The sequence below is a fragment of the Prionailurus bengalensis genome, chromosome B4 (assembly GCF_016509475.1).
Source record: "Prionailurus bengalensis isolate Pbe53 chromosome B4, Fcat_Pben_1.1_paternal_pri, whole genome shotgun sequence".
NCBI classification, from domain to species: Eukaryota; Metazoa; Chordata; class Mammalia; order Carnivora; family Felidae; genus Prionailurus; species Prionailurus bengalensis.
This window is the reverse complement of record NC_057358.1, coordinates 95,594,393-95,618,535: the sequence shown is the minus strand read 5'-3', so window position 1 is coordinate 95,618,535 and position 24,143 is coordinate 95,594,393. Positions and strand designations below refer to the sequence as shown.

General features: G+C 38.9%; 1 protein-coding gene across 1 annotated transcript in view; it reads left to right on the top strand.

The window, feature by feature from the left end:
- The first annotated feature begins 14,143 nt into the window (after positions 1–14,143).
- Positions 14,144–24,143, top strand: part of TSPAN8 (tetraspanin 8) — a 32,087-nt gene continuing 22,087 nt past the window's right edge. The window contains exon 1 of the mRNA XM_043565034.1: positions 14,144–14,601. Within this exon, the coding sequence (XP_043420969.1) occupies positions 14,542–14,601 (60 nt within the window). The 5' untranslated portion in view covers positions 14,144–14,541. The remainder of the gene's footprint in view (positions 14,602–24,143) is intronic.

Genomic DNA, 24,143 nt, shown 5'->3' with positions numbered 1-24,143 from the left:
CTCAAAAAATTAAAAATAGAGATACCATATGATCCAGAAATTCCACTACTGGGTATTTACCCAAAGAAAATGAAAACACAAATTAAAAAAGATATATGCAGGGGTGCCTGGGTGGCTCAGTTGGTTAATCATCTGACTTCAGCCCAAGTCATGATCTCGCTGTTTGTGGGTTTGAGCCCTGCATCAGGCTCTGTGCTGACAGCTCAGAGCCTGGAGCCTGCTTCAGATTATGTGTCTACCTCTTTCTCTCTCTGCCCCTTCCCCACTCATGCTCACGCTTTCTCTCTCTCTCAAAAATAAATAAAATTTCAAAAAAAATTAAAAAATAGATATATGCATTCCTATGTTTGTTACAGCATTATTTACAATAGCCAAGATAAGGAAGCAACTTAAGTGTTCATCAGGAGATTAATGGATCATGAAGATGTGGTTATACACACACACACACACACACACACACACAATGGAACATTACTCAGCCATAAAAAAGAATGAGATCTTGCCATTTTTGACAGACAACATGGATGAACCTAGAGGATATTATGCTAAGTAAAATACCAGGCAGAGAAAGACAAATACCATATAATTTCATTTATATGTGGAATCTAAAAACAAAAAAACCCAAAAAACAAAAATGTAATCATAAATACAGAGAAGAAACTGGTGATTGCCAGAGGGGAAGGGATTTGGTGGGGGGGAGGGGTAGGTGAAAGAGGTGAAAGGGATTAAGAAGTATAAACTTCTAGTTATAAAATATATAGGGGCACCTGGGTGGCTCAGTCGGTTAAGTGGGTGACTTCAGCTCAGGTCATGATTTTGCTGTTCCCAAGTTCAAGCCCCACATCTGGCTCTGTGCTGATGCTCATAGCCCGGAGCCTGTTTCTGATTCTGTGTCTCCCTCTCTCTCTCTGCCCCTCCCCTGCTTGCTCTATGTCTCTCTCTCTCTCTCAAAAATAATAAACATTAAAAGAAATTTTTTTTGAAGAATAAAATATATAAATCAGGGGGATAAAAATTACAGCATATGGAATATAGTCAACATTGTAATAATATCATGTGGTGACAGATGGTAACTAGACTTCCATGAATATAGCATAATGTAGGGAGTTGTTGAATCACTATGTTGTACACCTGAAATTAATATAACACTGTATGTCAACTATACTTCAATTAAAAAATAAAAAAAAGAAGCTGCCATAGCCAACTCAACCTTTATCAATACCACCCTGATCAGTCAACAACCATCAACATCAAGGCAAGACCTTTCACCAGCAAAAAGATTTTGACTCATCGAAAGTTCAGATGATTGTTAGCATTTTTTAGCAATAATTTTTAAATTAAGGGACGCACATTGCTTTTTAGACATAATGCTATTGCACTTAATAGACTAAAGTATAGTGTAAGTATAACTTTTATATGCACTGGGAAACCAAAAAATTCATTTGACTTGCTTTATTGCAATATTCACTTTATTGCGGTGGTCTGGAGCCAAACCCACAATATCTCCAAGGTATGCCTGTATATAAATTCTGGCTATAAATTTGGGATTTCCACATTCCTTCCTCAGTTTTGATAATTTGCTAGAACGAGTCACAGAACTTAGGAAAGTGCTTTACTTACTATTATTGGTTTATTATAAAAAATACAAGTTTGGAACAGCCAAATGGAAAACCCATAGGAGAAGGTATGGGGGCAGTTGCTGTGTGCACAGCTTTCATGCCCTCGCTAGACATGCCACCCTCCCAGCACCTCAATGTGTTCACGGACTTGGAAGCTCTCTGAACACAATTGTTTAGGGATTTTTATGGAGTTTTCATTACTTAGGCAAGATTGATTAAATCAGTGGCCCTTGATGATTGAATTAACCTACCCTCCCTGGAAGCCAGGGGGTAGGGATGAAAGTTGCAATTTTTCCTTGGTCTTCTGGCAACCAGCCACTATCCAGAAGTCCTTTAGGGACCCATGTTACCAATTACCTCATTAGCATGCAGATGACATTATTATTCCTTCTGAGATTCCAGGGGTTTTAGGAGCTTGTGTGCCGGGAACCCAGGGGGAACAAAGACCAAATATATTCCTTATTATGCCACAGGTATGTACTGTATGATTCCAAGTATATGACATTCTGAAAAAGGCAAACTATGGAGACAATAACCAAACCAGTGGTTGCCAGGAGTGGAGGGAGAGAGGGATGAGTCAGTGAAGCACAGGGCATTTTTAGTGCAATGAAACTCTACTGTATGATGCTGTAATGGTGGGTGCCTGTAATGATACATTCGTCAATACCCATAGAAGGTACAACACCAAGAATGAACCCGGCTTTAATTATTAATAATGTATTAATGCTGGCCCCTCAATTGTAACAAATGTGCCCTACTGATGCAAGATGCTAAAGAGGAAGAAGCCCCCTGGTGGGGGGCAGGGGAGGGAGATTAGAGGAACTCTACACTCTGCTCGAGTTTTCTATAAACCTACAACAGCTCTATAAAAATAAAGTCTATTAATTAAAAAAAATAGTAAAGAGGAAGATGGTGATTGGGAGAGCAAATTCATTTAATTTGATAGTTTTGAGTTTGAGGTCCTGAGATATATAAAGATATCAGTAAGGCACATAAAGCAATTAAACAGAGGGTCAAAAGTGACCCACCAAGGAAGGCCAACAAAATACTGGGTAAAACAGCAACAAAACTGATAACAATAATTTATCCTGTGGTGAGAATAGAGGGACCACCACATTCAGAATACAGCTTGTATCTGACTGATATACCTCCTTTTTTTTTAAAATTTTTTTTTCAACGTTTATTTATTTTTGGGACAGAGAGAGACAGAGCATGAACAGGGGAGGGGCAGAGAGAGAGGGAGACACAGGATCAGAAACAGGCTCCAGGCTCTGAGCCATCAGCCCTGAGCCTGACGCGGGGCTCGAACTCACAGAACGCGAGATCGTGACCTGACTGAAGTCGGACGCTCAACCGACTGCACCACCCAGGCGCCCCGACTGATATACCTCTTGAAAGACATGCCATATCTAGGCCTCAAGCCTCCAGCAAGTTTGAGAGGAACTAGCCCTGTTGTCATCATTAACTTCTAGTTTTGGAAGAACTCATTTTCTTTTTCTTCCGGAGAGTAATCTAACATGTCCCAAATTGGTCTTTATTCTCTGAGAATACCATTGTAATCAAAGCATGGGCCAAAGTGGCCTTGTCCCACAGTAGATGCTCATAGAACATTGTTCTTTTATACATATCTGCCTGCTTGCATCATCTCCTGATATAATTAAGCCCCCTTTCCCTATCCTGAAAAATTTCCTAAGTATTTGATTGGTCCTTGATCACTGACTTCTCCTTTCTGTATTTAGACTCTGTCTCTACCCAGCTGGCATAGAGCTTATACCTTTCTGGCTCCCCTCTGATATGACCCAAAGCAGATCTTAAATGCCATCTGCAAGCCTGTCTGCTGGCATCTGTCCAGTTATCTGTCTCCTCAGCTTTGAATTGAAACTCAAATTTAAATTGAAATTAAAAAATTTAATTTTCTGGATAGCTAATATATTTGCATAGTTCAAAAATCAAAATAAAATAAAAGATATACCATGAGAAGTCTTGCCTCCACTCCCTATTCATTCCTTAACCTTAAGTTTCCTTGTTTATTTAGGTATTTTATAATTATGTATGTGTAACCAAGTCTGAGCTCGTTCTGCTCACCGTATGACAGGCTGATAAGTTGAGAGGCAAGATATTGGGGTAAGGAAAGCAACTTTATTTGGAAAGCCAGCAAATCGAGGAGATAGTGGACTATTGTCCCAAAGAAGTATCTCCCGTCAGTATGAAATTTGGGCTTCTTTTGTCAGTGAAAGGGAGAAGCAGGATGGGGTTGGATTCAAAAGGTGACTGACATCTGTAGGCATCTAAGGAAGGTCATGTAACTTCTTCATCCTTAGTTGATCTTTGCATATGGCATCTGGTCATGTCATCCCTGTAAATCTTAAACATAGCATAGGTAGTTCTGGATGTACCTTTCTTATCTCCTTGGGTGAAGTAGGTTTGGGGTAAAGAGTGGTATTTGCAAATGTTAGCTGTAACATGCCAATGTACAAGGTTAAACAGAACTTTCTAAGCTATACATCATAGCAACAAAGGAAATAGAAGCAATATGGAGTCAGACATGCTAAGTTTCTCCCTGTTACATGTATATTTCTGTAAGTTGCCTAAGAAGGTTGTTCTTTCTGGAACATGGTATGATATAGCTATTAAAATTCTGGCCATTAGTTTTCCTTAATTTCCCATTTAATACTGTTAATATTTGATTGGATTTATTAATTCTGTTGATAAGTAATGTTTCTTTCTTATTAATATCTATTGTGTAAGTTATGATTCTTAGTTACCAAAGCATTTGAGAGGAAATTTACCTAAGAACTTATAAGAATTTAGTATCCAAGAAACTCTATATTTCTATTTTTCCTGTTATATATTGCAGTTTACTAACCTGTGATCTGCATTTATGATTTCCTACAGACTTTTATAGAATGAATGAAGAGTTTAATTCTACATAGTACAACATCATAATTTTAATGGTACATATGTTAAGAAACCCTCCAATTTAATTTACATGGGAACGTATTTTCACATCCCTCTGAAATTCCCAGTGAGTGCTCCCCTTTACACTGAAACTTGAAATAATTGTCTAAAGTAAATGATTTTACTTTCATACTTCTCATTCCTTCTTCAACCCTTTCTAATTGGACTCTGTCTTTACTATGTGATTAAGACTAGTCTTCTCTCAAAGGCAGCAGTAATCTCCATGCTGCCAAAACCAGTGGTGATCGGGAGTGCTCATATTTCCAGACCTCTTGACATCTGCCCTGTCTCTCCATAAGACACTTTCCTTTTCTCGCTTCCTGGAGACCACTCTGCTAGTTTTCCTTTTGCATCACTTGTAACTGCTTTTTAGTCTGATGTACTTACTCCTTTGTTAAACTTTAAATATTGGTATGCTGCAGGAATTGGGCCAGGGTTCTCATGTTTTATCTATGTATGGCTTCTCCTTAGATGATCTTATCCAGTACTTTGGCTTTAAATATCTCCCATGTGGCAAAGATGCCCAGGTTTATATTGGGCTCTGACTTTGTCCCAGAATTCCAGATTCATATAGTCAGCTGCCTACCTGACGTCTGCACGTGGATGTCTAATAGGCATCTCAAATCTGAGACGTTCAAAACAGAACTTCTCCCCCAGTTGTCTCCATCTTTGTGGCATCACTATCCACCAAGTTATTCACATTAAAATCTTGCCATCCATGTTCCTCTCTTTCTCTCCCCTCTCAATGTTCATCTCACCTCTAAAGTCTTGAATCCAATCACTTCTCTTCCTCTACAGTGCTGTCACCCTAGACCAGCCACCAGCATCTTCTGCCTGGATCACTGCATCATGTCACTGCAACTGCTTGAAACCTGCTGTATTAATTTGCTAGGGCTGCTGTTACAAATTACCACAGACAGGGTGACCTAAATAACAGAAATTAATCTTCTTGCAATTTTGGGTGTTAGAAGTCTGAGATCAAGGTGTCAGCAGGGTTGATTTCTTCTGTGGGCTCCCTCCTTGGCTTGTAGGAGGCTGTCTTCTCTTTGTGTCTTGACATAATCATTCCTCTGTGTATGTCTGTGTCCTAATTTCCTCTTAGTATAAGGACATTAATCATATTGGTTGAAGGCCCATCTTAATGACTTCATTTTACTTTAATTGTCTCTTTAAAGACTTTGTGTCCAAATATAGCCACATCTTGTTTGTTTGTTTGTTTGTTTGTTTATTATTTTGAGATAAAAACTTAACATGAGATCTATTAACAGATTTTAAGTGTCCAATAAGTTATTATTGCATATAGGCCCAATATTGTAAAACTGAAACTTGATGCCTCCTGATAAATAACTCCCCATTTTGCCCTCCTGCAGTCCCCAGCATTTTGGTCTCTGATTTTTATGAATTTGATTACTTTAGGTACTTCATTTAAGTGGAATCCTGTAGTACTTGCTTATCTTTCTGTGTGTGGCTTAGCTCACTTAGCATAATGTCCTCAGAGTCCATCCCTGTTGTCACATAGTGCACAATTTCCTGTTTTTAAAGCTGAATATTATTTCATTTTATGTTTGTATCTCATTTTCTTTATTTATTCATATGCTGATCACAATTTAGGTTGTTTCCTCATCCTAGCTAATGTGAATAGTGCTGCATTGGACATGTAGTACAAATATATCAGTGAAAACCTGATTTCAATTCATTTTGATATATGCCCAGAAGTGGGATGGTTGGATGATACAGTAGTTCTATTTTTATTTAGTTGAAGAACGCCCATACAGTTTTCTATAGTGGCTGTACCATTTGCATTCTCACTAATAGTATGTAAGAGTTTTATTTTCTGCACATCCTCACCAAAATTTGTTAAGTTCTTGGATTTTTTTTTTTTTTGATGATAACTCTCCTAACAGGTGTTGGGTGATATCTCATTGTGGTTTTGATTTGCATTTCCCTTATGGTTAGTGACTAAGCATTTTTTTCATATACCGTTGGTCATTTGTATGTCTTCTTTGGAAAAATTTCTACTCAAGTCCTTAGCACATTTTAAAATTGGGTCTAAGCTCCAACACTGGTAGGTCAGTTTACTGGGGAGGCCCCTCAAAAAAGAGTACTGGATAGGCAAACCAACCTCTACTTTACCTGGGAGTAAAGCTGGGAGCCGGGAGATCTCCTTCTGACCATGTGACATAGCACCAGGGGAAGCAACTCTAGGAGGAAAGTGTCCTGAATCTCCTTACTGACATCAATAAATCTGCTTTCGTGATTGCCCAGCATTCAAGAGCCTTTCACTTAATTTCTAGATTTCCCATAAAGAGCATTTGTTCATGAATTGTTGCTTAATTGGTCTGTTTGTGGGCAGAAGGATGGTCCAGGGCCTCCTACCCCAGCATCTTTCTGATCTTGCTAATATAGTCACATTCTGAGTTATTGGGGATTAGGACTTTAGCATGAATTTTGGGGAGCACGATTCTGTCCATAACACCTACCCTACATTTCTAATAACACTTAAATATATCCACTCTCTTTTCCCTATCTTACACCTCTCCATAGGATCTGACCTGAATCTGCTTCTGATTTCATCTCAGACCTTGCCCCCCGTTAACTCATTATGTTACATACACATCAGCCTTTTTCCTCCAGCATGCCATGTTTGTGCTCACCCTAGGGTCTTTGTACTATCTGTTACCTTTGTGTGGAATTTTCTTACCATACATCTTAACATGGCTTGTGCCTTTTTCTCATGCAAGACTCTGTTTCTTTGTTTACAGTGTATTCATTTTTAATAATAAGGGTATCACTTGAGAGCTTACTTTGCATAAGGCATTGTGCTAAACATTTATATGTCCTATTTGATAGAAACAACACGCATAGTGGTTGAAAATTTCATAGTTTGGAGCTAGACTGCCTGGGTTCACATCCAGGCTTTGTTACAAACTATGGGAATTCGGGAAAGTTATTTAACTTTTCTCTGCCTCAATTACTTCCCCCTCACGGAGACCATTTATCTTTATTCCAAACAATTTGAACCTACAGAAAAGTTACAAGACTGATACAAAGAATCCCCATGTTTCCCTGCCAAGAGATCCCAGTCATGTTGATTAATTTCACCAGTAACAACTTTTTTATAGCAAAGGCTCTGATTCAGGATCACATTTCCCCCAAGTTTCGAGTCTCTCACCAGCCTCTTTGAATATGGAATAAGTCCTCACTCTTTCCTAAGTTTCCTTGTCTGAGCATTTAAATGATTTAGGCCAGTTATCTCATAGAATGCCCTTGATTTGGGCTTGTTTTGTGCTTCCTCATGATTTGACCCAAGTCAGGACTCAGTTTGAATGTCAAGTTTTCAGGGTTCCATCTAATGTAAAGTATTTGCCTCAGTTACTTTGCAACACGAGATCCTGTCATTTTTCTCTTCTTACTGTTTTCTTGCATATTTATTTGTATATTTGTTTGTGTGTGTGTGTGTGTGTGTGTGTGTGTGTGAAGTTGGTGGAATATAAAGTTCATAAGGACATTGTGGACTTTAATTTTCTTTTGCAGTGTTGCATCCTAGCACATGTGGTGATTATATCTGCTAGTCACTGTGGTAGGCAGTAGGAATATAATGGGGAACACAAACAGGTGCTCTTTGTTATTCTTAAAAAATAAGTTAGAAAATATAGTTAGATAACTTGCTATTTAGACATTCGGTCAATGCATATTTATTGAACACCTACTATGTTCTGAACCCAAGGGATATGTTATTCTGTGAACAACACAGAAAGTGCTCCTGATCCCCTGAAATTTACATTCCAGAAAGGAAGCAGACAATAATATGAATAAATAAATATGTAATGGTGTGAGTGGAGAGGATGAACCATCTAGCTCTTATAGATGAAGAGGATTCCAGAAAGAGGAGGAAGTGGGAAGGCCCTGAGTCGGGAATATACTTGGCAAGTCCAAGGATCAACAAGGAGTCCGCTGTGGCTGGAGCAGCATGAGTGAGGGAGAAAGTGGGAGGAAATGGGGTCAGTGAGGCAGCCAAGGGCCCATCTTGTGTGGCTTTGGATTTGATTCTAATTGTGATGGGAATCCATTAGAGCGTTCAAAGCATGGGAGTGACATAATCCTTTACTGCACAGAGAATTGCTTTATGAACTATTTCCTTTTCAGAGAGCTCCTTAGGGGATTGGCTGAGAATCTGTGATTCTCAAGAAACTTGAAATTTCTGGCTATTTCTTATACATCAGGCCCTGAACTGGTAGCTAGAAATCCTGGAATGTGTTCCCAGATTTGCACATTCCTTTTTGAGGGACCTTGGCTAGGCCAATCTTCCTGGCTTAACAGCACCTCTTCACACTCGTGGATTCAAGAAACCATGAAGAGTGAATAGGAAACAGAGCAGAGCACTTACGGGAATTTTCTGGCTATCTGAAGCCTCAAGTATGAATATGGTATAAATAAATTAGTATGCAGAAAGAGTCTGGACCTATTCCACAATTAGAAAAAAATCAGTAAATTCTCTTTTGGAATATTTTCTTAAGGTTTAATGATTAGTGTAGGCTAAATGAGAGGTCAACTTGATTCTGTAGAAAGCAAAAACAATTCCTCAGCTTTGTTTTACCCATAGACATTTTAATGACCCCAAGAGTATCTTATTTAAAATTTTTTTGACTTCCTCACATGATTCGCCTACGGATGAAGCATTTTCTGAATAAATCAGTGTGCTAACAATAAAATAATTACTGGGAAGAGTTAGGGAAGGATACTTTAATACCTGAATATAAATGAAAAATGGAACTAGAAGAGAATTCTGGGAGAAATGGTGTATTCCATTTCTGGAAATAGTGCATTTAGATATTATATTCCTAAATATGTATAGTTTTATTTGATATGGATTGAGATTGGGGTGATCCATTTAAACAGTATGATAGTGAAGCAAATGCAGCCAGGCACGGTCGTTGTGGGAACGATGGTTTAGGTGTTTATCCACAGGTTTTCTGGTTTTCTCAGTTTTGCTTTCTCACGGTAAGGGAAAATCAAGTCTTTCAAGTGCTCAGGGAAAATATAAATAGGACTCTCTGTAGTTTAAAAAAAAAATTCAAAACAGAGTCTGAGTTGTTTTCTACCTGGGCTTAATTTGGGATATATTTGGTGCTTCTTATAAAGGTGTGAAATGGAAGTTTGGGATTTCCTCATAAATGACCTTTTACAGAGACTTTCTGTTATTTTATTTTCTCCTGGGAACTAGAATAGCCATGCAATACATTCCCACTGTGTGAGGTTGAATAAACCTTTCTAATTTAGAATCAGTCACTTGTGAGATCCTAATTAGCATTATGAGTAAAACGTCTATGTTTATTTCTGACCAGTCATGGGATACGCCTGTGTTAAATTCAGTGTAACGTTTTGTTGGCTCTTTCAGTTTGAGAAACTGGTGTCTGATATAAGCATGAAACATCCCCACCCGCGTATTTTTTCTTTTTCTTTTTTAAATTCTGTGTTGGTGGCCTCTGCTCATTTCCCTACCTCTTAATCACTGTTACCTCAGAGCCTAATCATGCCTGGCAGCTAATGTGTACCTTGTGAACTGACCAAACAAAGGACTGATTCAGAGAGAACTCAGAGAAAAGCAGGTTGGCATTTACACTTTAAACTTAAAAAGCAAACAGCCAGGCAAATTCAGCACGAAAATGGAGTATCCGATGATCCTGGGCTGGAGATGACAGAGCTCTGTTTTGTATTCTTCATTCTCCTGTTAAGTATTCTTGTCTGTACGTGGGCACACATCCTGATTTGGAGAGAAGGAAAATAGGATTGACCTCGGAGAGACCAACTAGTAAAATCTATAGGACTGGACCAAGAGGGCAATCATTTTTAAGTGAAGAATTTTAAAAATACATAAAATGCAATTAAAATGTGATCTTGGAAGCAGGACTGAATTGTAATTATGGTCGAGTAAATGGATACCCAATGTTCACGTCCTCTTGCCTGGGGATAGACTGTGATCACAGAGAGGGCATGGACTGAACAGAGGACAGAGAAGGCATCTGGAGGAGAAGCAGTTTGTGGTTTGTCACAGCAATGTTCATGGAGAGGCTGCTGCCTCTGCTGAGGGTGTCATTTGGTGGGTTTGGCTGTGGGATCCCTGAGATGGTGCTAGAATCATCAGCCTATCAAATCTTAGCAATGCATCCACCGACTCCTTTACTGAATTTCCCCTCCAAGAGACCACGTGTGTATGTTCTGGCTTCCATGCTGCTTTCTGACAGGGAGTGGTTTTTCCGGTCAGTCACTGTCTTATGCTGGATGGCTTAATGGGTACATTTCTCACCATAAACTAAGAAATTGACATTCTGGCTCCTGTGAGATCATTGAAAGTGAATCTGTCCTAAGAAGCAGATCACTTCAGGAAAGGTTGGCAAAGCTGAGCTTCGGGGGCTGTCAAGCCAAGGACCCGACCCTGGACCCCAACGAGCAACTGGGCCCTTTCTCATCTTACTGCAAAGCGTGAAGAGAGTATAAACACTATAGTGAGATCTAATAAGAATTCATGGGCATCTCTAATCCATCATGGTCAACACTGCATTTGTAATCACTATACTATTTTGCCTCAATCTTCACTAATAAACACTTAAAAATGGATTTTGGTGATCTAAGGTCTATTTTCTTATGCACGTTTTCATATTTTTCCTTTTGTAACCAATATGGTTAGTGACTTTATGTCTAGGTACAAATCATGACAATTTTAGAGCAAAAATATCTGTAAAAGAGGAAGAATATTCATTGGCTATCCATTGTTCATGAACACCGTTTTGGTACTTTACAAAGACAAGTCTAAGTCATTTATTTTTGAGCTGGAATTAACACCACAAATAGATATTGTTTCAAAATTTCCTGCAATGGAAGGAGACAGATCATTCTCATACCAGATGCTTCCCATCCCCAGTGGGAATATGCAAGAGGTTTTTATGAGCTAGGCTCCATAAGCACACAGGATAGGAAGCATAGAGTATTATGCTCAAATGAAAACAGAAGAAAAATGTTGGTCTTGGGAATGTTGGAATTGGCCTAGAGGACAAGAGCCAGGCCTCTGCTCCTGTGAAAGGGATCATAAAACCTGTAAGTGAGCAACCTTTATTTTCCAAAACTAGGAAAAAAGTTTTTTTTTCAAAATGAGAAATGCTAAAGAGCATCAGAACTTTCTCTTCACTCTAATTATTTAGAATGCATGACCTCATGTCTTCATGCACTTACACACCCACACCTAAGTAGTCATAAGGAAGAGAAACTTCAACATCATTTCTCTCGCTAGTGCTATTAGCCTTTGAGGAAATTAATATTTACAATGCTATTAAAAAAACAATATAGTATATAGTGACAGTGATGATGGGAAAATATATAACATAAAATAGAATATAATCTTTTCTCTGGGAGGTGGGTAGAGGACAGCTTGCCCTGTGCTATCAGTGCCATTCTAAGAAATCTGAAATTTTTCCTGTGACAGGAAGCCATCCTTAGAATGTTTTTTTAAGTGTTTGTTTATTTTTGAGAGAGACAGAGAGAGAGAGAGAGAGACACGCTCGTGTATGCACATGCACACACACACACACACAGTGTGAGTGGGGAGGGGCAGAGATAGAGGGAGACGCAGAATCTGGAGCAGGTTCCAGGCTCTGAGCTGTCAGCACAAACCTGACATGGGGCTTGAACCCACACAGTGAGATTATGACCTGAGCCAAAGTCGGGCCCTCAACTGACTGAGCCACCCAGGAGCCCTTTAGAATGGTTTTTAACCAGGAGAATTACATAGTCAATAAGTATTCATGAAAAGAATTATGGGAAGGGAAAGAGAGAAAATTCTGGAGTGTTAAGGCAGATAAGAGGGGGAAGAGACTGGCAGGAAAACTAATTAAGATTCTAGTGGAATGGCCCACATATGAGATGATAACAGGTTGAATAATGACAGTAGCTAAAGGAGAGATGGGGGAACCAGATTTGAAGGAAACTGAGGAGCTCTGTGAACTGTGGGGAGTGACTGGATACCAGGCAAGAAGAAAAGAGGACCACAAAGGGATTCCACAATATTTAGCTTGGGCAAGTTTTATGTGATCATAACATTTACCAGGATAGGAATTCAGAAGAATGAACTCCTTCATACAGATTTTGAATTGGACTGGGGATTCTTTTACAAAGAGTAATTTTTCTGTAAAACACATCCATTGATTTTTATGTTTCAGGGTTCCACAGTGATTTAACTAAGGCTTATATTCTTTACAAGCAGATTTAAAAAAGTATATTCCAAACTGAAATTTGATAAGCACTCAATACATTCTTGTCAACAAACAGCATTTTTATCTATATATTTCTTTTGATTTTACCTCTAAATGATAATCATTTGTAGGACTTCAAATCCATTTGGTTTTTCAGTTCAATCAAAAACTCTTTCTTCTTTCAGCGATGGATATGCACTATATGCACTATTATCTCAGTAGAAGTAGGAGTGAAATTATTTCCATTTTCTAGAAGAAATAGCATAGAACACCAACAATTTTAATGATTATTTAAATATTAAGCCATTCTTTTTGAACTAATCCTAAATTTGGCCTTAGCACTAAACATTATCGGTGCTCATACATTAAAAATACATTTTGTTTATAGTCAGGGAGTGGAATTGTTTCAAAAGCATCTTTGTATGTTTGTGAAAAGTAGAAAAATATTCTTCTAACTAATCCATTTTTTTTACTAGCCCACACTTGCTTATTGTACAGAACTTAACAAAGATTTAAAGAGGTATTTCCCCCAACAGCATTTTGAAGTATGGGGTTCTTTCCTTTAGGGGGAAAAGAACTCCCTTTTAGATGCAGGATGTGAAAATTAGCATGACCCAAATTGTTTATACAAAAGCAGTCCACACCTCCCTGATTAGGTCAGAGAATTTTGCCTTTACCTGCAGCAGCTGCCTTCTATTAGCTCTAGAAACAAACTGTACCATCTATGGTCGCTGAACTATGACCACCTTCACATTTTGAATTTTTTTTTTTTTTTTTTTTTGTCCAAGAGGACCCGGAATCCAGAAACTGGGTTGGTGGAGAGGAGCTGTTGCTAGGTATAACTTATCAGAGAATGGGAAGTACAGTGCCTGCCTTAACAGTAAACTGAACTATCAAAATAGCTACACATTATAAAATGAACATAATGGGGCAGTCAGAGAATGACTCCTGAATTTTTTTTCTTTTCCACTGTAAGAAATAAAGATAAAAACCGTATGGTCTTATCATAGGCAGGGCAATTTCTTCTTCCTCACTTCCTCTATGAGTCATTCATAGCAGCTCCGTGGACTTGTTTTGAGTTTAGTTCAGAGGCTTTGCAAGGTGGTACCTGTAATGGTTGTTCCCACTATTCTGGGGTTAAGAATGAAAGGTGGCTACGTGTAAGCCTTCAGATTTTTCAGATTTCTCAATGTATTTTTATTGCACCCGGAAAAAATTGTGCATTGTTGAGAAAATACAATGCAAAAACGAGTTGAGACACAATGCCCCTTTATCTGTAAGCAAAACCAGTCTTACTTCTCTAAAGTGGAAATAGAGAGCAGGGAAGTTGTGGGTTCTGAAATCCAACAACCAAGTATCGCTGTGCCACTCTCTCCCCGACCCAGCGCCACTCCTTAACTTGATATCTGTTTACTTTAGAGGAGGCAGTTTTGGAGAAAGGATCATAAATATCCTGGCCCGGTGCCCCAGGAGCCATGACAAGCAAAAGAACATACTCGCCTAGAGATAGCCCTTGTGATATTTAAATGTGTGGGTTAATTTTTTATCCACTTTAATAACTGGATTATTCCCCTCCACCCCTCCTTTGCTTTCTATTTCTGCTCGGAAGCCGTGGGCACAGAAATCTCTGCAGGCAGATTACTCCTGAGCATATTGCAGGACAATCCTATAACCAACAGATACATTTGCAGCATCTGGATTCCTGATCTTTCTTCGACATGGCAGGTGTGAGCGGCTGTTTAAAATATTCTATGTTTATCTTCAACTTCTTGTTCTGGGTAAGTGTTTTCTTTTTTTCCTAATTATCAATTTTATGCAAGAAAGGGGATCTTGATATCAATAGCACAAATAAGAACAGACTCTGCACTAGAGAAATAGGAGGAGGAAGAAAATGTATTTTCCATTTACTTGTTTGGATTTGTTTGTTCTTTCTTTGGTTATTTCAGTAATTGAAAATGAGCCAGTGACTCAAGAAAGTAGACTTCAGGATCTGCGAGGGTAAACATTTCATAAATGTTTTGATATTGTTGCAAAACAATCACAGGAGAAAAAATACCCTTTAATTAAAGGACAACTATTCTTAGTTGTATATCATATAGGCCTCCCTAGTTTTAAGGACCTTGTGGGAAAAATTTGGTCTGATTCCACCAGAACCCAGCCCCTGAATTCTAATCTTTACATCTGGGTCTGAAACAGGTGAGTGGTGGGTTGTCAGATGATAGACATGAGGAAGGGATCGTTTTCAGAGACCCAAAGAAGAAACAGTGAGTCATAAAATAACTTGAGAGGGAAACAATAAAATTGTTTAATCAAGGAAAAATTAAACTTTCATCATGGAAAAAAAAATTATACTTACTAGGTTTATATCAACCACTGAAAGTCAGTATTTTGATTTTGATGTGTCATCACCCCACCTTTTAATCAACAGCGTTGGCATTTTAGCAGGTTCTTAGGTGGTTTTTTTTTTTTTTTTTTGAAAGCTTATTGACATAAGACAGCAAATAAGTTGGTAAGTAGCATCAAATGTTAAAAAATGGAAAAATAAGATCTGGAAGGCAAAAGGTAAAAGGCAGGCTGGGATGTTGGAAAATTGCCATTATCACTTTTAGTATATATGGTACAGTTAAAGATTGTTCAGAAGTAAATCATTAAAAATAGCCCAAAGTTCTTAAATGAAAAAGTCATTTTGTATACTGAATTAAAAAAATGGCTTATGCGGTGTAAGCAGGAGAGAATTCTGGTTTTGTTTTTTACCTGGTTACCTTTGGTAAACAGGCAGCTGGTATCTGTGTTGGTAAATTTCTGTCCAATTAAAATAATGATGTACCTAATTAATCTCAATTGCAGGAATACAGTCTTATTGTCCAAAATTACTTTCATTCAATGTCAGTAGCCCTAATGACGACAGATGAAATATTGATGAAGTAAGCAAATGAGGATATAAATAAATAAAATAAAATAAAGAAGAAAATTTGTCTTTTACTTCCTCTTTTCCCTAGGAAAAATGGGCTGCTTTTGCAAATATTAAATGTAGGTCATGAATATATACCAGTTTTTTAAAGTTACTCCAGATTAATTTCTTCCCTTGAAATATTTAAAGTTGCTTAAAGCTTGAGAGTAGAATATAAACAAAGGAATGTCTCTGTACTTTTGATTGGCTTTGTTTGTAGCTTTTTGTTACGGAGAATTTTGAACATTCACAGAACAGAAAAGGATAATCAACCCATCACCCAGCCCCAACAGCCAGGACATCATGGCAATCCTTCCGGGTGTTCTCATCCACTTTCTCCACCCTATGTAAATTGAAGCAAATCCTAGATATTTCACCTATAAATATTTTAATATATATCTCTAAAAGAGAAATAATTCTTTAAAAAATATAACCACAATGTTAAAATTTAATAAGGATTTCTTAATCGATTATCAAATATCCACCTAGGGTTTAAATTTTTAATTGCTTCATACATATTCCTCTTTGAATCAGAATCTAAATAAGGTTCAGACATTGTGATTGGTTGATATATCCTTTATGTCCATTTTCATCTTTAGGTTCCCCTTCTGTCTTCATCTCTTTCTCCCCACCTTGAAATTTTATGAATTGGTGTCATTGTTTGTGTTATCACATTACCCACAGGCTGGAGTTTGCTATTTACATATCCATGGTATAGTTTATCATGTTCCCCTGTCCTCCATATTATCTCCAATCTAGTGATGGCATATGTCACCTTGAAAAGATTCAGGTTGCTATTTGGGTAGGAGCACAACTACTTTATAAGTGACGTTGTGTTCTTTCTTCACACACTCTCTGACCATGTCACATTTTGTGATGTTAGTTGCCACTGATGCTGGAGAACCTAAGAATCAGTCCATTAAGAGTTCCAAACTGGTGATACTCTGTGCTCACTTCGGCAGCACATATACAAACTGGTGATACTCTATGTCTATCACCTTTTCTTCATTTATTAGCTGGAATATTTTCAATAAAGAGAAACTTGGCATTTACTGATTGGTTACCAGTAGTATCCAGTTTTTATTAAAAAAAAAGGCAGCATAAAGGCTTCTTACTCTTCACTTAACAAAATGATGAGTTAATTTGCAGGATCATACAACAGCAATAAGCAAGTATTTCTGTAAGTAGCCTTATGATATAGTAGATTTAAACTCTATCACCATTCTTATCTTTGTTGATGTGCAATTTGTTTTACCTTTGACCACTGGGGAGTATTTTCAGTGAGACCTTTTGACATGATCTCAACAACATAACTTCTTCCCCATTTGGTATGAAAAGATGTTCCAGGCTTACTTCACTAGTTCCTGCAATATACCTGGAATCAGTTTTTTTTAAAACTTTTTTAAGGTTTCTTTATTTCTGAAAGAGAGACAGAGTGCGAGCGGGGGAGGGGCAGAGAGAGAGGGAGACACAGAATCTGAAACAGGCTCCAGGCTCTGAGCTGTCAGCACAGAGCCCAACGCGGGGCTCGAACTCACAGACCGTGAGATCATGACCTGAGCCGAAGTCGGCCGCTTAACCGACTGAGCCACCCAGGCGCCCCTGGAATCAGTTTTTTCTTCAAGAAGTCCTCATATTTGTTTTTAAGAAACTATGACCATTGTCTTTTTATGGTACACAACGTACATGGGCCATTTAAACAACCAAAATGTGAAAATGCTAATAAATGCATGGCTCCTATGTTAATAAGATGTTCCTTAGTAAGATGTTCTAAAGTGCCTAAACTGGTGGCAATCTTCAAATCATGAAATCATCAAAATATATTTGTTGCATAAAAACAGCATATAAATTGCCAGTTGCTATTATGAATACATCAGAGGTCAATGTTTCATTAAATAGCTAATTGGGAATTTGAAATAGGTCTGAATTTTAAACTGAAATGATAAAGGCACATTAGGAAAGGGGCATGCTATATGTTTAGGATTATATATGTAAGATTAGAGATCTGTACCATGCTGAACCTAGATATTGTCACTGCTTTCCTGGGGACCTCTGATTATTTTATGGTTGCTATTGTCTCTTTGTTTTCTGATAATGAATACAAAGTCTTTCTGATGCATTATATTTCAGTTAGACATTTCTAATTTCGCTGGAGTAAAAGGCCTTGTTCTTTCCATCAACATATTGGTACGACCTACAATCTCTATATGACATATCTTGAAATGTAGTCTTTGAGTGAGAACAATGGTGGTAAAGACCAATGATAACTTCTCAGCCAACAGGTGACATCAATATTCTCATTCAAAATCTAGACAGCAGGAGTCTCTGAGGTTAGGGAATCACTGCTATTTCTATTCTCCCCTCTATCCCCCAGCCCAAAGTTCTCAGTTAGGATTTTATGACTCTTCATAGGAAATTAGCGATTTGTCACATTCCTAATGTTTACTTAAGTAAAAATTTTAATGGTCCCACTGATGTGGTTTTCTTATAGATATCCATGGCTTTATGTTTTCAAATGCATTCTTTCTGGTATAACTTGCAAAACTAAGCTTTTGCAAAGTAGGGCCAGATGTTGAAATATCTCGGAGATATGCATATGGTCGTGTAAGCTAAACATACCAGTTTCTTTTGTGAGAGAACTTGAGATATGTCACATAAATAGGCAGCAATTTTCATTTGTCAGAATTAGCATTTGAAGAAGAACACGTGGAAGCAGAAATCATTCTTAATCACTGATGCTAGCATTTGATGTAAGTTACGGTGAATGGAAGGTGCCGTAGAGAATGGATAAATTCCAGGTTCAAAGTCTATTTCTCCAAGTCTTGTGTGTGAACAGATGAGACGCCCAAATTTTCTTGTGCTCCTCTCAGATATCTGAGAGGGAATATGGTAGATGCTGGGGCATATGGTAGTTGCTCGGATATGGTAGTTGTCCAGATAAACACGGGACACAGCCGTTAGCCCAGGGATGCAGTGGAACTCCTGCCGGAAGTAGAGAGCTATAGAGAGGCCAGCCCTGTGTGCAGGAAAGCAGAGTGAAGCCACATTACCAATCCCAAATGAGGTAAGGGGAGAAGGAGAAGCCAGGTTGTAAAAACCAAATGTATCAGCAACTGCAGGAAGCCAGTGTGTGAAGCAGTGTGAAGAGAGCAGAAGGAAGTCAGAACTTGGAGAGAGTCCAGGAACCAGAATTTTGATATTCCTCATTGTATTTTATGTGGTGCCTGGGTCTCTTGGCTGGCTGTGCTGAGAGCAATGAAGAGAGTTAAGGCAGACATAACTGAGATAGGGGAACCTTAAAAAATCAGGCCCAGGGGCCCCTGGGTGGCTCAGTTACTTGAGCTTCTGACTCTTGATTTCAGCTCAGGTCACGATCTCAGGGTCATGGGATTGAGCCCCATGTTGGACTCTGTGCTGAGTGTGGAGCCTGCTTAGTACTCTCTCTCTCCTGTCTATGCCTCTGTCCGCTTATGCCTCTCTCCCTCACTCCTGTGCTCTCTCTCTCTCCCAAAAAACAAAGAAAGAAAGAAAGAAAGAAAGAAAGAAAGAAAGAAAGAAAGAAAGAAAGAAAGAATCAGGCCCAATTATATTACATCCTGTCAATTGTTGAAATCTCCCATGATAAAGACTTGACTGTGGCTAGAATGTGTGAACTTTTTATATGCAGTGGCTTTCTGACACTGTGCCATCAGTGTAGAATTACAACATGGAAGCCCAGTGGTTGAGAGTTCAGACTGAACCTCAGCTCCTTCATCACTAGCTGTGTGACCTAGGGGAAATTAGTTAATTTCTCTGTGCTTTAAAGTTCTTCATCTTTAAAAGTGGGGATCGTAGTAGTATCTACCTCATGGCGTTGCCGGGAAAGTCATTGATTGAGTTAATGCATAGGAAAGAACAGAACAACGCAAAAGAAATGTTCAAGAAACGGACATTTCGACCAACGTTGTATAGACATTTTTATGAGACAAAAATATGAAAGTACTCTGTGTAGTGATAAATCAATTCCAATGTTGGAGTTTGAAACAGAGGAGGAAATAAGATGGCAAGAATTATGATGAAGGCAGAAATTCTTCTATTACAAATTAGGGGAATGGAAAGAAAGCATATTTTTGTAAGCCGACTTGAGATGCAAATCCTGAATTCACTCTATATTGCTCTGTGGCCTGGAACATGTCCCTTGACTTTTCTGTGCCCCAGTCTCTGTATTTGTAAAATGAGGATGATAATTTTATCCAGCAGAGTTAATTGTGAAGATTAAATAAGATACTTTCTGAAAGCCTATAACCAAGGACTGTCATGCAATAATAGTTCAATGAATGCAATTTTCCTCAATTCCAACCATCATATTGCTTTTTCATTTTAAGTATTAGAATCTGGTATGGTAACATTGTATACCTCATTGGCTTTTAAAACTTAAATATTATTTTAGCCCTACTCCGGTCCTCTTCTCGCCTCATGGGGCAAGGGATCGGTGGGGCTAGAGAACTGTGCTCACTCTGAGCCTGGCCTCCACTTTGGGGACTTGGGACCCCAAATTTCCCTTCCCAAATGGCTCCAAACCTGTTTCCAGAGTCTGCCCACGCCCTTCTCCTGAAGCGATCAAGGGGGGGCTGTTTGGCAGAAGGGGAGCAGGTTGTAACGGAGCTGGCTTGCACTGAGGTATCCACACTCATTCCTATCATGTCCCTCAGAGTTCAGGACGGAACCGGAAGTGAGGGCCTGGGCGGGGCTGGCTCTCCACAGGCCACCAGCTGCTGGTAGCAGATTCTGAGGAGTCAGAGCATTCTAAATCAAACCTCATCTTCCAGGTCATTAAGTGGGCACCCTTGTCAAGGTTGAAGCTAGGAAACATTTTATATATGTTTATTACTGTGAATTCTAACTTCTCAATATAGAGACCTGTGGTCTGTGGACCGTCTGTGATTTGTGTCCTTGCCCCCCGGGGGGCCCTGCAAAAGTGTGTTCAGGTCTGCAGGTGTTACTGCCATGGCAGTTGTGCTTTTGACACAAAGCGATAAAAACATCCCTGAATTTGCATCTGTTTTATGATTCAGAAACATTCGGGTGCTAATCAAATGCTGAACATCTCTCTTTACCTATTTTGAAGTTATGTAAATTTTAGTGATTGTGTGCTTTCATGCAGCAAAGATAACCCGAAGCACGTTCACCCAGACCCTACTTATGTCAGAAAGGAATGTGTTTGATTTCTTTCCCCTACATTTAGAGCTATTTGAAATTAGAATTTGCAGCAGTTGTACTGGGCGTTTGGCTTACTTACTAGGTTTAGAAGATAGCCATGGATGCGACTATAGAGACACTTTGCTGTGTACTTAATACTCATTGTTACAATAAATACCAGTCATTTGGGGCTGAAGAAAGAAAAACCATGAAGGCAGAGCCTGCTAAGAATTGAAGTTTTTAATTGACTCCACTGGTTTAGAGCAGAAAAGCAGTGTGTGAGTGGCAGGAGGCCGTGTCAGTAAATCAGAGCTGCAGTAGGCCATGGCTGTGGAGAGGATGTAGAGTGACCTCTCCTCCAACAGGAAGTCTGAGAATTACCATGACCCACGTTGTTAGAGAGTGAGGCAAAGGGCAGACCCTACTCTCAATGAATAATACAGCAGACAAGGTCTCATCTTATTCAAGGATGAATAAAGGAAAATCTAGCCCAAGTCCCAGTAAAAGGACTGAGGAACAAGTGACAGGGAATGTCCCTCTGAAACCTTAGAGGACAAGCACACATCCCTGAAACACTCCAGCATCGTGGAAGAAGGATCCTGAAATCGGTCTCCACAATGCAATGCCAGGAAATAATAACTCCCTGTGGAACAGAGGAGAGAGACCATGAGAGAAGAAAAAAGTTAACCAGAAAAGCATAGAATGGGAAGAAAAGGAAAATGGATACAATAAAGAAATGGTTCATGTAAACCCGATATGCAATGATAGAATTAAAATCCACTCCAGAAACTACATGAAATGGATACAGTGATATGGAATCCCAAATTGAGAAGCTCTCCCAGAGGAAAAGCAGAAAGAGATAAATGAGGTGGAAGAAGAAGGTAGAACAGAGAATGGAAAACCAGGGCAATTTGTATTCCTGAGGAAGAGGATACAATAAATGGAAAACAAATAATTTAATATAAAAAATTCACATAAGCAACAGTTGCACACTCTGCATTATCTTACCACCATGCAATGAAACTAGACTTTTAAATAAATGTTTAAGAGAAGAAGAAACTTGAAAATTAGCAACTTTCCTAAAATGTTAGTATTGTCCTAAAATGTTAGGGCTGTTGGGATTCTCACCGCCTGTAATCATGGTGTCTAGTGTCCTGGGATTACCATAAAGACAAATCTTGTAGTTTTCCAGGTTATCCATTTGGGTGTGTTCTTATTCTTTCATAAACTTTTAGGAAGCTTTCCCCTAAGCTTATCTAAAATGTATCCATTCTGGACCAATAATGATGTAGCTCACAATCCATGCTCCCTCATAGCATAGTGCTATGCACTTCCCTCCATGTGCAACACTCTTCAAATACAATGTGATAAAATCCAAAGATAGAATTGAGGGGCATCTAGGTGGCTGAGTTGGTTGAGAGTCTGACTCTTGGTTTCAGCTCAGGTCATGATCTCACGGCTGATGAGATCAAGCCTTGTGTCAGGCTCTGTGCTAACAGCACAGAGCCTGCTTGGGATTGTTTTCTCTCTCTCTCTCTGCCTTCTGCCCCCCACCCCCAAATAAATAAATAAACTTTAAAAAAAGATAGAATTGAGAGGAAGGAGTAGGGATGATTGGCGGACACACTATCAGAGAAGAGGACAAATCAGCTTGTTCTATGTCATTTATCCTTGATCTAGATGGTGCTTCCATTTTTCTTCCTGACACTTTGTAGTTTTCAGCTTCTTTCCTGTCTCAGTCTGCTTGGATTGCCATAACAAAATACCACAGGCTTGGTGGATTAAACAACAGAAATTTATTTTCTCGCCATCTTGGAGGTTAGAAGTCCAAGATCAAGGTGCCAACCAATTTGATTTCTGGTGAGAGCTCTTTTCCTGGCTTGCAGATGGCTGCCTTCTTGCTGTGTCCTCGCATGGTTTTTCCTCCATGCGTCAATGCAGAGAGAAAGTGAAAGACACAGAGACAGAGACACAGAAGTCTCTTCCTCTTGTTATGAGGTCACCAGTAATGTCAGATTAGAGCCCCATTACACAGTAATTAACCTCATAAAGTCCTATCTCAAAATACAGTCAAACTGTAGGGTAGGGCTTTAATATGTAAATTTGGGGGGATATAATTCAGTCCATAGCATGCTCAAAGGCAAACATCAAAATTATTACCTAATTTTTTAGAATGCTGGCTCAGACAAAATGCAGCCTAATTCCGTAAAAAGAAAGAGGTCTCATGAGAGCTGAGTAGCAACCACCATGATCTTCCTTCAAAGAGAAACCAGTAGGTGGGCACTGGGGGGAAGGAGGCCTGTTCTGCCACGTCTACGTTGGGCTCAGAGGCCCAAAATATCTACTCATTTCCTTTACCACCTGATCAACAGAAAGCAGGACAGAGCTGGATACTTATGTCTTGATTTATACTCTCAATTATTTAAACAACATAAGAAGGCTGGAGACAAACGCCCAAAGCCAAACTGGAAAAAGGCTCAAAGAACCATTATGATAGCCAGTCTTTAACAACTGGGATAACATAGGTTAATATCAATCATGACTCTAGAATGATTATTCTTTTTAAAAAAAAAAAAGTGTATTTATTTTTTGAGAGGGAGAGAGAGAGAGAGAATGGGGGAGGGGCAGAGAGAGAGGGAGACAGAGAATCCCAAGCAGCCTCTGCACTTCAGTGTAGAGCTGGACTTGGCACTCAACTTCACACACTGTGAGATCATGACCTGAGCTACCCAGGCGCCCCTGGAATGATTATTCTCTACAGAAAATCAATTTACTTTTAAAGTCAGTCAGCATAAAATTTAATAATTTTATATCTTTAAGACTAAGTTTTACATGCCAATATCTTCAAAAAGATGAGAATGGCGTGTTCTCAACATTTGTTTCTTCTGTTTTTAAGAGGAAGTTTGAAGAAAAAATAGAGAGATAGGAATGGAAATGATAGTTTGCCCGACTTCAAGATTTCTAAGAAAATTGATCTAATTGTAAAGATTCAAATTGGGCAAAATACTCTTGACTTCTGAAATAATTGGATGTTCTTTCTTTAGGAAAAAAACCTTAATTTTGGGGGGGTGCCTGGGTCGTTCAGTTGGTTAAGCATCCAACTTCAGCTCAGGTCATGATCTGACCGTTCAGTTCATGAATTTGAGCCCTGTATTGGGCTCTGTGCTGACAGCTCGAAGCCTAGAGCCTGCT